The 16,621-nt window shown below is 32.4% G+C and overlaps 1 protein-coding gene across 2 annotated transcripts in view; it reads left to right on the top strand.

Annotated features, from left to right (window-relative positions):
- Positions 1-285: 285 nt before the first annotated feature.
- Positions 286-16,621, top strand: part of MS3_00004361 (uncharacterized protein) — a gene marked incomplete at its 3' end in the record, with an annotated part of 58,537 nt that continues 42,201 nt past the window's right edge. Inside the window, exon 1 of one of the 2 annotated variants that reach the window (XM_051212279.1) lies at positions 286-1,193. Coding sequence is in view for 1 of the 2 variants with exons in the window: in XM_051212278.1 (XP_051072439.1) it covers positions 12,624-12,890 (267 nt within the window). Of the gene's footprint in view, positions 1,194-11,892; positions 12,891-16,621 lie in introns of those variants that run through there. The other variant, XM_051212278.1, reaches the window with a different exon arrangement.

The raw sequence follows: 16,621 nt of genomic DNA, 5'->3' as shown, positions 1-16,621 counted from the left end.
TTGCGCCTTGATGCTTTACGTTGTTTTTAGGCGCTATTCCCTCTTCAGATATACAATATATGCGAAATATTTGTATGTATATTTAAAAAGTATATATATACAGAACATAATTTTGTTTATCAGAATTACCTTAGTTTTTATATTCTGTTCTCACTTGTTTGTTTGAATTCGCTTACTTACCACTGGTCGCTATTATCACACGGGCAGCAACCAGGTAGTCAGCATCTGTATATACAGATAAGTGATTATATTTTAGAGAAGTAAGAATGGGACTTTTCTGTGCTTGATCATTCTGTAAGATAAACCAAAGCAGTTCGAATACTAAAAATACTATAAAACGGGTGACTTTGGAAATGTATAAACAAATACAAAACCTATCAATAAATGATTCTGAAGGATCGCTTTTGAGTGCATTATTTCATAGGTAGTGATTGAAAAGGGTTGAATCAATTCGCACATTTTCTATATTGATTTTAAAAAGTTGGAGTATGGTATCGTTTCGTATGATCTTAATTGTAAGCTTCGATTTGATTTGTTGACAGTTAAGATATCCTTTGTTGTTCGTAAATTCCTTCGCAATTCATTGGACACCTGAACATTAAAAATACTATCAACTGTCCTGCTAAATTTAACCGGGAATCACATGACTTAATTACGTCTGTTACCCCTCATGGAGGAGCATAGGCTGATCACCAGCATTCTCTATCCAGCCCTGTCTTGGGCAGTCCTTCCCAGTTGCTATTCATCCTTTTGATGTCTGTTTGCGATTCGCGATTCATTGTGTTCTTTGGCCTTCCTCTTTTCCGTTTATCTTGGTGATTTCATGTTAGCGCTTGCCTGGTGATGCACTGTGATGATTTCCGTAATGTATGTCCTATCCAATTCCATCGTCTTTTGAGTTCCATATGTTCTTCAATGGTAGGAATGTAGCTCTTGGTTTTCCAGTCCTCGCCTTTAGGTCTGCATCAGATCCTCCTTGTTCATCGATAACGCTGCTGTTCAAGTACGTGGGAGTTTCCGCCTGTTCTAGAGTTTTCCCATCAAGTGTGATTGAGTTGATGTTCTCTGTGTTGTATTTGTTGATATTGCTTTCTGTCTTGTGTATGTTGAGGCTTACTGATACAGAGACTGCTGCTACACTAGTTGTCTTCATGTGAATTTGTTGATGTGTGTGTATGGGATAAGAGGCGTAGGTCATCTTCGAAGTCCAAATAGTCTAGTTGCATGCAAGCTGCCAATTGTATTCTGTGCTTCCCTTTGAGATGTCGAGGTCTTCATAATCCAATCAACTACCACGGTTTTGTTTACAAGTAAGGACTACCATTTCTTGGCAAAAAGCTATATAATCTGAGGTCTTCCCAGCATTTTGTTTCATAAGTAAGGATGTGAAAATGTTTTTCGTAAAATCAAAATATGTTATTTGTTTACCATTTATTAAACAAATCAGTCCATCGTATTTTTAGTATAGAGGTTTGAAGAGATTACTGAAATCCCAGTTTTACATCACATACTGACTTTGATTAGACAATCACTGGAAACCAGGAAACACTGGACAGCTGTTCCACCTTAATATTGAACTCATCAGTCTGGACATCCATTACCCCACTAGATATCGAACTCAAGACCTTCAGATCCTTTGGATATCAGGAGAGAACTGACTGAAATCCGAAATATAAACAACTAAATGCTAACGTTTTGGTATGAAATCTGAATTCTAGCCAATAGATTTTTCGAATTTATGATCTCTTAACATTTAAATGTTATAAGTTGAATAAATATGAATTGTAAAGTTTTAGAGATCACCTAATTAGGCTGATTTCTTTACGGTTTCCACAAAAGAATTTCTGTCCTGGGGTAAAATAATTTTGATATTAATCTGAACGGATGTTTCCTTTGTTTTTTTATACTGTTATAGTTGGTTAGGCTTGTAATTTCTTACTACCACCGTTAAAACAACTGAAGATAGTCATAGGCTGGTTTGTTTGGTATTATTAGTGATATATTTATATTGTTTCATGAATCTACAGTATAATGAATTTTTTATTAAATTGTATTTACTTGACACTTGTTAAAAAGTAAGTTCAGGTTGTATGTTTATTACTACATAGAAGTTATCACTCGGATGCTTTCATCGAGACTTAAATACAACATACATTTGTTTAAAGCTATAACAATATTTCGATAAAACATCTTATTGGATATATTTCATTCATGATTGTAATTTGAACTTTCCACTGCTGAATTCACGGTGGTCGAAAAGATCAGCCTCTGTTAGTGATATTGACATCATCTAAATATGTCTTAATACTGCCTGTAGATAAGTTATCGCTTAATTTAATAGTATTAACCAATGGATTATAAGATGCCATTTAATCTTGTGTTCATCGTATGTTATTTCAGTCATAGTTTTCACTACATCCGTCAAATCATAATCTTTGTTGTAAAAAATCCAAACTTTTATTGCATAACATTAGAACACTGGCTAATAAATCGTTTTGCTTACTTAGTATTTTACAACTTACAATCCATCTACTTACAAGTAGGTAAATTCTAGTATTAATGACATGTTTTGATGCGTCTAAATTTCTAAAATTATTTCATCTTATCCAGTTAACGATATTTTGGGTCGCGGATACTCGCAAACAGGAAAGAACAAGTACCTGATTCCCCAAGGTTTCAAATGATTTTCTTACTGATAGCTGTCCATCACAGGAAACGTTTGCGAATTAATTGTTTGATGACGTTACTTCCTAAATGACATCAATCAATTGAAAAGGTACCGTTATCATTCCTCATAACCTAATCAGAAACTAATTCAAATGTATCTGAGAGTTGCTGATTTTTTATAGGATGATATTAAGTTATTGTCGATAAAATCACTACGTTTATGGAATATAACAACATCGGTTGATCAGTTTGTAAATATTTCTCGTGATGGACGGCAACTAACTAGAGGATCATTTAAATCCGCAAAGAAGTAGACGGTTGTTTCTTCTCTTTCGAAACTAATCAGTCTTCGAAAAGTCACTCATTTGGGTAACCAGTATGGAGGCAGTCTGGAAGTACACTAGGTATTACTAAGCCGAGACATGACATCAGTTCATGAAATCACTGACTGCCCATGTGAGCCGTTCTGTTCTTTGAAGATTTCAAAGTCAAGATCTATGAGATTACTATGATAGTATTCATTTTATTGAGTATCATATATTTGATTAAAGCAACGAATGTCCGGTTTAAAATACGAAAATTTGCATCAAGTCCCTTTTAAGTGACAGTATTTTCAACATATATACATGATACATGAATTTCAATGTAATCCGCTCTTGTTTCTCTGTAAAATCCATAAGAAGGTAAAAATGCTAACTATGGTAATAGTGTGGTGTGGGTTACTTATATCGACACAAGTAGTATATAACGGTGGTCAGGCATATAATATATTTTAGTGGAAGGTTGATGAGGAAAGAACGGGAACGGAACGCGATTGGTATGAAAACGCATGAACAATGAAATCTGAGGCAATGAATTGATGTTTGCAACAGAACAAACAAGTTTGGGATGATGGGTTGATATTTTGCAAATTAACGATTTACTATATGGTTCTCAGATTTTATTGAGGTGCTCTGTAATTTTGTGCTCAAATACATTCGATTATCCCCACTCGTTTTCTTGTTCACTACATTAGTTCCACTTGAGTTATTCAGAATGTAGATTCGCGATAGACTTTAAAGGTTTTTCAAAGCTCGTGACATCCTTGCACCAATAACATATATGATAAGCTCGTTAGATAAAATCTAAATAATATAAACTTTACTCCAATTATTGTACATTCGGAAAATGTATGGCTCAAAGGTTTCAGTAGGTCACCAAGTTGTTGAAGACCTTTGGTTATAGAACCTGAAACCGGTAACACTGGCTCGATTGAACCCAATATTTTTCTTCTTCCACATCTCTGGAAACCAGAGTAAGAGAAAAGATTACTGAAGAGTAGTTTCGTCCTGGTTTGGCATGTATCACTAGAAATCAAGACTACGATCTCTAGGTCTTGTGATGTGTGTATGTGTGCTATATTTAGACCATTTAGTTGGAAGATAGTAGTTTGAATTTTTATTTTCAACTAATTCATCACACAGAATGACGACCATTGTATTGAGTAACTGCTTTTTATTCCATAAAATAATAGTTGAACCAACTTCAATTTTCACAAAACTCTAAGCCAATCATTGATTAATGTATTTGTAACTCATTGAATTTTCTATTATTTTAACAAATTACGTTAACGAATCTCCAACAATCATCTCAGCTGATAGATGGTAAAAATTAGCAAGAAACAAAAAAAGAAACATACAATACAACTGAATCAACTTGATTCGGGAATATACACAATTTCAACCACCACTCTCTACTTCTATCCATTTAACTAATTTTGAAAAAAAAACACAATTGTCATAGTTAAACATGCATTATTTACGCAAAAAGTAAACACGATGTATAGGGGTGACAACTATGAGTTTCAACTGGCATAAAAAGTCCTATGATGATTTAAAAAACACCATGGAAATAAAAGATAAATCACACCATTATTGATTGAATTGATAAAATCAAATAAAGTGTGCTTTTAAATACGATCGAGTTTTATCGATTTACAAGGCTTCAATTTATAGAAAATTAACACCGTTGGATGCCGGCTTAGTGGTCTAATGGTTAAGTGCTCGCGCGCGAAGCCAGTAGGTCCTGGGTTCGAGTCCCGCGGGGTGCGGGATCGTGGATGCGCACTCCTGAGGAGTCCCATACTAGGACGAAACGGCCGTTCAGTGCTTCCAGGTTTTCCATGATGGTCTAGCTTCAACTGACTCGTGATTTCAATCTGTGAAAATTTCTAAAATCTTCACAAACCCCTTCTGATTATAGAGAATACACAAATAAAACCAGGTTATATATATATAGAAAAAGAGAGCTAGCAATTACGGAGGAAGTTCAGTCGTAGAGTGTTGATATACAAATAGAAAAGATGATCCGCGGCATGCATAGTTCGATAACAAACGTCATACGATTTAACTGGAGTTAGATATAGGACCCCAAAAAGCTCTCGAGAATTCTCGTAGAAAGTCTCCAACAGCTAAGAAAAAGCTGAAATTACTTCGTCCGTTTAGCATTCAATATAAATTTTATGAAGTCAAAAAACAATAAATTATATGTCATATCTTTATCGGATGATTACCAATTTAGTTAACAGTTTTAGAACGTCTTCAAAAGCTCCAAGAGTATCAAGATCAAGCATAAACCAATGCATACCCTTGTACCTAAACTGGTTTTAGACGTAAAGCTTGCCTTTACGCTTTCTCGTATATTCGATTTGCGATTCAAGTGTAGGAAATTTCTGGAGAGCTAGGATACAGTTAGAAATTAGAGTTAAGCGTTCAAATACCAGACGTATAACACGTAACATTGAGTGATTGATTTTGAAAATGTTTATAATCACAATAAGTGAGTAAACACTTTTGAGAAGTTCCATAATATGCAGAATAACGTGTCCAGTACTTTCTGGTTTTCAGTGATATTCTGATTGTTATTATTTTATGGTGAATACCAGCTACAGATCAGGTTTAGCGTTAAAACTATAAATTATACGAATTCAAGGTAAGAAGACCTATAGAATAGTGAACTTATTCATCATCATTTATCTTTATTATCTTCAAACATACAATGTAGAATCACTGAATTAGGACATCCAAAGGATTTAAAAAATAATAATAGTATTTTTGGGAATCAAAACTAGTTTTTGGAATGTTTTCATTCCTAAGAAGTTAGATCTCATGCACTCATATCTAAAATGTATGAATTGAAGTATTTTAAACTTGATCTGCAAATTTATTTTTAATTAGCTAAACTGCCTCACACAACAATCAAGATGATCTCCAGTGCTATTACAAGTATGTGGGCGGTTGACACTTCCAGATTACATACACTGTGGAAAAGTATTTCTTCTTGAAGCACATGAATTAGTAATAGCTATGATGACTTGATATCATGATCACAGAACTCAGGAGGTAACTACTAGAGGTCGGTCGCAGTGGAATTTTCAGAGAGGTTTTCCAAATGTTACTTCATCAATTTAAAGGCCTTATCACCTATAACAGAAAAAAACTTCCATCATTGTTTCTAAATTAAAATGGTTAAACGTTTTAGTATTTAAAGATGATTTGATTATTCTGGTTCTTTTCAAATTGAATTCTGTTAAGATAATGTATTGATGAAGATTCTTATACAGGGTGAACTATAGTAGTAAGGTTTATTTATTTTATTTTATTTGAACACATAAATATTGGTACAAGAGGACACCAAATATATATACACCACACAAAACAACGAGAATTTGAAGAGAAGGGAAAAAAAGGTGAGGAGCGTAAAAAAGGACAGTAACGAACAGATTAGTGCAAGGTAGCGTAATAATAATAATAATAATAATAATAATAATAATAATAATAATAATAATAATGGGGGAGACGGAAAGGTACAATCAGAAGAAATCTTTCAGTTAAGTAAGTTGCAACCAATTTTTGTGAAGAAAGTAAAAGAAGGTTACAACAGGATCGCCGCTGGCTTCTATTCTGAGCCATATCTGATAACGTCTCTAGCCACGGTGTCGCACCATCTCTCGGACCCCAACCAGGGAGTCGTGAAGGACCAATAGAAGCCAGCCCTTTGCAGCTTCCTTTCATGCCACGACACCATGTCATGCACTGACCACCTCTCCGCTTCTTCCAACCAGTCCCAGAGTCGGCAAATGATGCACGACGTGGAATTCTCTGGGACGACATTCGGAGAACATGTCCAAGCCACCGAAGTCGGTGTTTCAAGATGGTGACACCAATTGAATTATCATCTCTGTGCTCGAACACACGATGCCGAACCTCTGCATTACTAATGATGATATTTACTGAAAACTCTATTCTCGATTCGGAGTAGTAAAGTAGTAAAAAAAACTGTGTTTGATATAGGCTTCATGGTATTTGGCATTTGTCAATAAGGTGTACCTATAATCTTGAGAGGTCTGGTGTTCTATGATGATTGTGATCTCATGTCACCTAGCCTAGTCAAAGACGTTACCATTGATTTAAGAAGAATTTAATACGGATGACATTTGTCACTATTAAAAGTTTAAAATACATCACATTCAAAATTGAGTTATTCACAATGAAATATTTATTTATAAGCCTGATCTTTAATATTTAAGTAGAAATTTTTTTCATGAAAAATATACCAATCATAATGATCCGGATCATTGACTAGCTAATTAGAAACAATATGAATACTTCAAATTTATTTTTTTTGAATTCACAATTAATTATTATTGAAATCTATTAAGATAGATGATAATGATGATGATGAGACTGAATTTATGAAATTACAGATTGTTTGATTGAATCATTTAATTTTCTTCAACAATGACATAATCATATGCTTCTTTTTTTCAAAAAAAAAGAAGAAAGATTGTCTCATAGTAAGGTTATTGATTCATTGTGAATAGTAATTACCTACTTAAATCGATTATGTAAGTTGAACATAATTAAAACAAATTAGTTGAAAATTTTAAAAGAGAGGGAGAGAGAGTGTGTGTGTGGGGGTGGGGAGAGAGGGAGAGAGACAGAGAGTGAGAAAAAAAAGAAAGAGAAACAATTTTGAAATTTCAATAAATCAAAAGTGTAATCTACAATGTGAATAAAGTTTGTATAAATTAAGATCAAATTGAATATTCATTATTCATAAAATGAGAACGGAAAAAAAGAATTACGTATATGTTGCAAGTGAATCGTTGATCCTTTTCAAATTATGATAGTGACGAATTGTTTATAAAAAAAATAGTTTTTCTTCTTCTAAATTTTCAGTGGATAAACTATTTTTTTTTTTAAAAAAACTAAGTTGTCAGGCAGATTATATCCTATTGAATTCGATCAGCCAATTAAAATTACGTTGGGATCAGAACTATATTGGAAATATTACTTCTACCGATAATGTTGAGATAAGTAGATGATATCATTTAATAGTCAAGTTTTAGAAAATCAACAAAGACAAGAGAATAAACAAATAGTTGAAATTAAGTTGTTTTAAACACTAAAAGGAGTCAGATTTATTTCCTATTCTGTAAGGTTAAGCTGTATACTATAGTGATACAAGAATTGATAGGAGACTAGTTTTGTGCTCATATGAATTGTTATTTCTGAAATGTTCATTTTAAGAAACTTGAAACTAAAGGAGTGATTTCTGTGATTTTGTGCAATGTCAAGGATATCTTGTTGAAGAAACTTTGAATACACGAGTGATTTGTAGCATAGATCTTGAGTAATATATTCCTTTTTGTTGAGTTTCAAGTTGACTTCTAATGTATGTGGTTCTGATTATTGAACAAACTATCACTTTGTAATGCTTCATTGTTTGCCTAAAGTGATTAGTACTACGGTGATTTATCCGTACTAGTGAAGTAGTTTGTGATGGGAATTACCCTGAATATTAATTTACATGTTAACTGACAGGTTGATTGGATTTATATATATATATATATATATATATATATATATATATATATATATATATACATATATACAGAGCCGATCCTCTAAGTAAACGGAAAAATGCTCAAAAATGCTAGATATTGCACCTATTTTGGACATCAAAAAAGATGAATATACTGGCACAATTTATTCCTGCATAGTTAGCTATCAAGGGTTCAAGGCATATAAATTTTAAAATATTGAGATAACATTGAAATTAGTTTGATGGGAATGATAAATTTCAAGTTCAAGATTATTCAAGAATTACGCGATATAGCTTAAGGTTAATTGATTGCATAAAACATTTGCATCTGGGCTTGATTTTAATGAAAAGTTTGGAATATTATTCAAAAGCTGTTATCCATATTTATATATTCATTTTACTGTTGTTTTACTTGTAGAGTAGAAAAAGTACTTTCTGTTTAGCAGTAAACAAAACACTGTCTGAAATGTGTTAATTTATTTGGCATAAATTAAAGCATGAATTACATACTAATGTACGTAAGAAAAAACGCAACTGAATCGATGAATTGTAAAAATTGTGCATTTAATTAATACACCAATCAGTGGTCATAAACTTTCTTGTTAAAATGTCCATCTTGATGGAGTTTTGTTCTCTGAGCTGGATGGTTTGGTCGTGGAGCTTTCATTGTTATTATGAACGACATCATCCGCACAAACTTCAGACGCAAGAACACTTCACTCCTACCTGAAGTTTGTGCTGATGATGTCGTTCATAATAACAATGAAAGCTCCATGACCAAACCATCCAGCTCAGAGAACAAAACTCCATCAAAATCATCCACCTGAGATACAAATCTTCTCCACCATCTCAATATGTTCATTATCATTTTGCACTAATTCGTCACTAAAAGACAACATGTGACATGCTTTCCTGATCCTAATGCTGGTCGAATTCAGTCGATCGACTGTGGATATTTTTGATTCACGTTGTAGGGCTTCTTTGCAGATAGTCTCTTGTTGTAAAGTTTATAAATGAATGATTGAAAACATAACTCTCAATGTTATTTGGAAATCGGTGTTGAGTTCTTATGGCTTTCAGTAGGATTTAAGAGTAAAGATCCAGAAAAGTTACAAACAATTGTCGCGTCATATTCAGTAAACTGTTACATCCACTCCGTAATGATTGGTATAATACTGGAGTTCTTAGCGATATGCTTTGGTTAAGTTCTATGATGCACGAGGGCATAGAGTCAACACTGTTTTGTGTATGATACCTATGAAGTTTTTTTCCGTTACCTTCATGAATATTCACGTGACTTTATCCTATCAGTAAGTAAACTTACTTTTATTTTTTCCTCATCAAACCTGAAAAAAAAACAACTTTATAAGGTCCTTTTACTCTCGGAGGGTCGTCACAGTTCTTAAACAATAAAAAACACTCATTAAGGGGTATAACAAGAAATAGTCTTTCAATAATGATATCACTGACCGGTGAATGAATTCGCAAGTCTCCACAATCGCACATATATACTTTCGTCAACAAGATTACTGTATAAATTACTTATTAATAATTATTTATAAAACGTGGTAGCAATGAAGCAAAATAAACAAAAGCTGAATAGTGTTATTCCAGTCATGATATTGAAATTATAGTAGTTAAGAGCTTGAATATTGATAAAGGACATTACAGAAACGAGATTAAAAGGATTGCTTTATATAATAATATTTCTTGAGAATGAACTGTAATCAGAAAGAGCATGAAAAGGGGAATAAATAAAAGGTAAAGAATTAATATAGCAGGAGAGAAAGTGATAATCCTGAAAAAAATTAGTGGTTTCTATGTACATAGCTCTAGCTTCTCTAACTGTATGATTAAGGCTTTATCAACTCAAAGAAGACGGAAGTACACCATGTTTAGGTCTTTATGTAGTAAACATTGATTGATGAGCCTTTTTTAATCAAATAGTCTGTGTTGATATGATATGTAATTATTGACTTTCTTACTAATCCAGTACTAGCGCTTTTCAACTATCCAGTATTACATTCTTGAACACTCGTAGAAAGAATATGCTTTTAACCATCAATGTTCCTAGCTTTACAGAAGCAAATGAATTGATTTATGCATATTGAAGTAGTCAGATGAGTGAGCTTATCTTTAAGCTTATTTATAAACATAGTATGGTGTTTGAATGAACTAATGATTCCTTTGTACTTGTTGAATGTTTGATTACGAATTTCAAATACAGTACATTCGTTTGTGGTTATCTAGTACTTCTTGATCCAATTGCGTTATTTCTGGGATTCTTAATTTGTACTATAATTCAAATACTCCTAATCATCATACATAGATTTACTAAAGAACATTAAGCTAAACGTTGATGCGAGTTAAGGTCTTTTGAGGGGATTTAAAATCCCACTCTTTAATTAAATAGTGTCATTTTACATTAATTTTAAACTACCGATGTCTATTGTAGTTATCGATTAAGTTTTTTTTTATCAAAACAAATATCTTTTTTGGATTGTAGCTAGCACTGTATCCAATATGCATGTTTTGATTCTATTCTACGTCTGTCAGCTGAATATATATGCAGTTCAATTTCGACGTCCACATGCACAGATAGAATTGACTCCAGTACCTATCACTTGGGACTTCAAGTTGTTATTTAGTATGCTATTAGGTTTAGATGATCACCAAGTAAGTTCAGGTGGTATAAAGATATTAACCGAGATCCTGTTTTTTTCATTAGTATGATGCAATTGTACTTCAATCTAAAATAAATTTTTATTGATTACAGGAGTATCTACAACTAATTGAATAGAACAGTCAAATTTGACCAGAAGACAAATATATACTACAGATGATGAAAAGAACTAGGTAATAACGTACATTTTTGTTTATTAGACATATTGTTCATCCGATAAAATTCAGGTTGACAGAGCAAATGTTGACTCATTGTTCTACTGGTTGAAGGTAGAATGTTTGAGCAACTCATTAATTAGAACAAAACATATAAGCCTGGGAACTCAGTAATTAATTAGTGCTTTTTTTATTACACTAGTAGATTTCCAAAATTCATCGTTAGAAAATAAGAAAATTAATATGGTAACGAAAGTAATGCCACTGTTATTGAAGAAGAGCTTAGATCCAGCCGATCATGTTTCAAAAACTATCCGATTATAGAGATTAGAGAACTGCCTAACTATATATTACTTGACTGTTATACGTGTTTATTTGTACAACATTATTATGACTCTCAACAATTAACAATGAAGCATCTTTACTCGTGGATACAGACCTTCCCTCATGTATGTACCGAATCAATACTTTTGGAATAGAAGAAAGACGATTATTTATGTTTTCAGATAGTTCTACAAAAGGCTTAACGTTCCAAAGTACCACCAATTTACAATATCATGAATTAGAAATCAATCTTTTAAGGGAAAACATTTTCAATGTATTAACATCAACAGATTGTTAATATCACCTTTGAAATACATTTATGATGAACAAAATATAACAACAATAGGCAATCTCTAATTAAGTTTAGTGATAAACATTGAAATCATAATACCATTTAATATTCTTACATGGTATTTATTTAGATTTTTAACAAGTATCCACATTGAAATAGCTGCACTATGATTGGTTGAATTGTTATATAAGCTGTTATCATGTGATCATAGCGAATTCTTATTGGCTAAGAATGGATAATAAATTTGAATATTAAGTTCAATTCTTACTATTTTAATATTGAAAAAGAAACAACATATAGACTAATGAAACATTAGAAAAGCAAATCAGAATCAGAATCATAAATGAATGATTTATAACAAATAGTTGATTTGAATTTGTTACCAAATATACATACATATGTGTAATGTAATATGATGAAAATGGTCATTACTAATAATGATATGCTTATTTACAAAATTTAATGATTATTTGTTACTACAAACGTTACTGATTTAAAACAAAATACTACAAACTACAAATTGTGTCTCTTTTTTGTTTCTTACAAATATATTCAAGATAAGGGAAAAAAAGTATATATATATATATATATATATATATATATATATAGTAAAATCAATAATTAGAAAGATTACAGAATGAAATTGAAAAGTCCTTCAACAAGTTACATCTCTACTGATCCAGTAGTAATAGAGACATTGAAAAGAGCACAAGAATTACATTTGGACATGAATTCAAAAAAACATACTAGTCATTCGAATAAATTATCCTTTTTCATACATAAACATTCTAGTAATAAACCATCATCAACAAGAAAATATTCTTTGTCAATACCATCAAAGTTAAGTGATACAACGGGTCAAAATATTTCAAAAAATTTGGATACATCACAAAATCATCAACAAGTAGGCGGTTTTATATATATAATATCTTTTATATCCTTTCTTTCACCTTCCGCCTAGCAAATTATTATTTTTATTTACTAACGTTTTGAAAGGGTTTATTTATTTATTTGACAGAGTGAATTTTGATTAAATTTAAATGTTTCATATTATGATGGTGATTTTTTCAAGGTAGATTTTATGAAAATTTTTTGTTTTACACTTTGATATTATGTTTGCTACAGTCATTGGTGTGCTGGATCTGTAAAATCTAGGTCGCTCCTATGCTTTATGAATGTGTATTATCTAATTCTCTGAGTATCATTCTTATATATGAATTATTGATAAATATAAAGTTGGATTTTTTTATTGTCGAGTTAGTCACTGAGCCATAATCTATGTCAATTTTCAGTCCTCTTGCAAATAACCACACACACAAATACACACAAGAATCATTTATGATCTCAATTCATTCTTCGTACTGTTAAGTGATCTGATTTACGATGTAGCATCAATTGACTTATCAAAATATCCTTCTTTATCCATTATACAGAATTTGCTTGATACAAATGCGTGACAGAGAATTTTCACTTACAAAACAAAATAATGCTTAGATGAAGGAATAATCTATAGGAAATACGAAAAAAAGTGGTAATAATCAACATTGGTGGATACAGTTCTAATATGAATGAAATCACCAGAAATCTCCTTCATTTTAAGCGCCTAAATTTTATTCATTGAAAGCCACTAAAGCAAAAGACAATAGGTTTGTCATTGATTTCTATTATACGTCATAACTAGGACAATTTTATACACTGCAGTTACATAACCTATAAGATTTAATCTATAAAATAGCGTGCAAATAGATATTAACCCAAAAGGGGAACTTCAGTTTCTCAGTTTTACATCATAAACTATCTTTCATTCCCCTCGTTACCGAAACCCCGTATCACGTACTCAACATTACAATTAATTCCGCGAACATAGAATAATTTCGCCTTATTAACGAAGTGTAGATTTATGTACTCAGGCTTCAGATGATTTTTATGAACGTGATACTTAGTGGTTATCTGGAATGAATTATGCCCAGCTGAGTTTGAAGTCATGGATCGTTCTCAACTCTGAGAAGCCAGTTCTCTTAAAGATTGGACAAAATCAGTCACACATAAAACTTCGGCTTTTATGATCAAAATTAAATTACATAGGGCCGAAGGTGGTTCAGAATCGTATGAGTCATTCTAGCTGGCACCATACTTAGATTAATTTCGTATTTCATAACACAACCAGCACCCTCACAAGTGAAGAGATACTCAAACTTCCCAACCAAAACGATAAAACGATATCAGTTTTTTCCTAAGTTTTCATTTAGTTCTCTATTTCTGGGGAGTACCTAGGTGAATTGTCTGGACAGAACATCTTGCAAAATCTTAGGGTTTGAGATTACCTTTAGATATTTGTTACGTTAGATTGATTGCTGTTCACCAACCATGAGTCACAAGGCGATGCGCTTGGAGTTTCTGGATCAACAAACCAGCTGAAACGTTTTCAAACTGCTCCACTGTGCGTTTCAAGTAGCTTTTAAAATCACCAGTTAATATGTTCTAAACCTCACAGACTGGTTATTTGATAATAGGTTTACTACTGGTAACGGACCAGATGAGGCTGAACAGCTTATAATGGTTATTGTATGAAGCTTCTACTCTTATCTCATCAGATAACTCCGACCACCACATTTCTTGGTTCATGATTATACATTGTGAGACTTTCTTCTTTGGAAACTTACGAGTGTTGTTATTTTCACAATGCACTAAGTGAAACAAAGTTGTAATTGCATTAAATGCTTACATACTTCTTGACTCTAGCTTGATTCAATATTTCGTTCTAATACAAGATAGAGTAAGATTTCTTGGATCCATCGAAATTTATCGGCCCTGATAAAAGAACGATTTCAGGATATATCAGAGCGTGATAGGAATTCGGTTAATTAACTAGAAAATAACTAACAGTTCTGTTTACATCCGGACCATTATTAGCTGAACTGAATATTTCCTATTTGTTTCAATTATTGTGTTACAGAGGAATGATGTAATGTAATAAACAGATAATGAGTGTGATGGAATTCAGTGCTTTTCGAAAATAGTTTATGATCTGCATGAAGCTGCAGAAAACAAACTACGTCATAAATCCTGCGATTAACCATTCTTACTAGACATCCAAACGACAAAACTTCGTGCGAAGATATACAGTTATCTCTACGATGCTTTTCATTTGTGCTTATTTAGGAATAAGCGAATGCCTTTAAATTTTAGTCATTGTTTATTACATGATGTTATCAAATTATTGCTGAATGAAATTATTAGTCGAGTTTGATCAGGTTTAATAATTTCAAAATCACCATAGTGTTCAAAAACAATGTTTGGGTGAACAATTGTCTTCAAAAACGTCATCATTGAACTCCAGAGTTTTGATCTAGTTTACTTAGGGATAGTGTTCAGTTTGGCGTATTTCCGATTTCTGTCATTCTTTCAAATATATATTATGCTATATGTGCAAGATACTATTGAGTTGTACAAAAAATGAATACCATTCACATTTTCAAATAGGGTAGGGAAGACCATTGAATATCATTGAAATTATGAACCAATCTAAGTTAGACAACTATTGAAAACTTGGAAGCCCTATACAACCTTTTTGTCTTAGTATGGGACTCCTCATGGGACTCGGACCAAGAGGCTTCGGCATTACTCGCGAACGCTCAACCTCTAAACCACTGAGACAGCACTCAACCAATCAAACTAATTCGCAGTTGTTCCTGCCATCCATTGAACTGATTAATTTATCAAAATCACTTGATTTGGTATCAAGTGCATCACTAGTTGTATTATTGACTAGGTGTTTGTAAACTATGGTAAACTTTAATAAGATTTTTTTGGCAACTAGGAAATCACTCATCTATGAAAAAATATTTATATGGATAGTAAAATATGAATAATTTGATACTTATTCAACCAATTCAGTGTGAACGAGAGTGTATGAAATAACTGATTGCAAGACTGGTAATGACAAACGATCAGAAGAAAATGTAAATGAATAGATGTTGAAACTATTCGGTTGTTGAATTATTTACTTGTTCACTTATTGCCAATATACCGTGAAACGGGTTGTAATCTTATTATAATCTATTTACCTTTGAAATCATATGATTCCAAGGTCATCCAGCTGTACTTTTTATCATATGTTATTGGGGTAGCTGATACATACCATGTAAATTCCTTTAGTTATGAACTCTGTCGTTGCTGTAATTTATCATTCTTGTCTGATTTACTTTGTGAACGAGATTAAAGGATGATTAAAATTGAATGTAAACAATTCGTTTATCTAGTAATTAATTTTAGAAAAGAAACCCTTAACGAGGTTGTGACTTTTAACTTTGTTGTCATTTAAAATAAAAAATGATATGAAATAAAATGCATTACTGGGCCACAATCTTGCTTCCTTACCCCTGTTACTCCTCGTGGAGGAGCATGGGCCGACGACCAGCACTATCAATGCCTGTCCTGGGCAATCCTTTCCACTTGTTATTCACTCTTTTCATATCTGCATCCTATTCTCTACGTTGTGTTCTTTGGCCTTCCACTTTTCCGTTTCCCTTCAGAATTCCAAGTTAGTGTTTACATTGTGATGCAATTTAACTATTTCCACAATGTATTTTCTATCCACCTCAAAGTCTTTTCCTAATTACTTCTTCAAATTGA

The sequence above is a fragment of the Schistosoma haematobium genome, chromosome ZW, assembly GCF_000699445.3.
Source record: "Schistosoma haematobium chromosome ZW, whole genome shotgun sequence".
NCBI classification, from domain to species: domain Eukaryota; kingdom Metazoa; phylum Platyhelminthes; class Trematoda; order Strigeidida; family Schistosomatidae; genus Schistosoma; species Schistosoma haematobium.
This window is presented reverse-complemented; position numbering and strand designations above follow the sequence as displayed.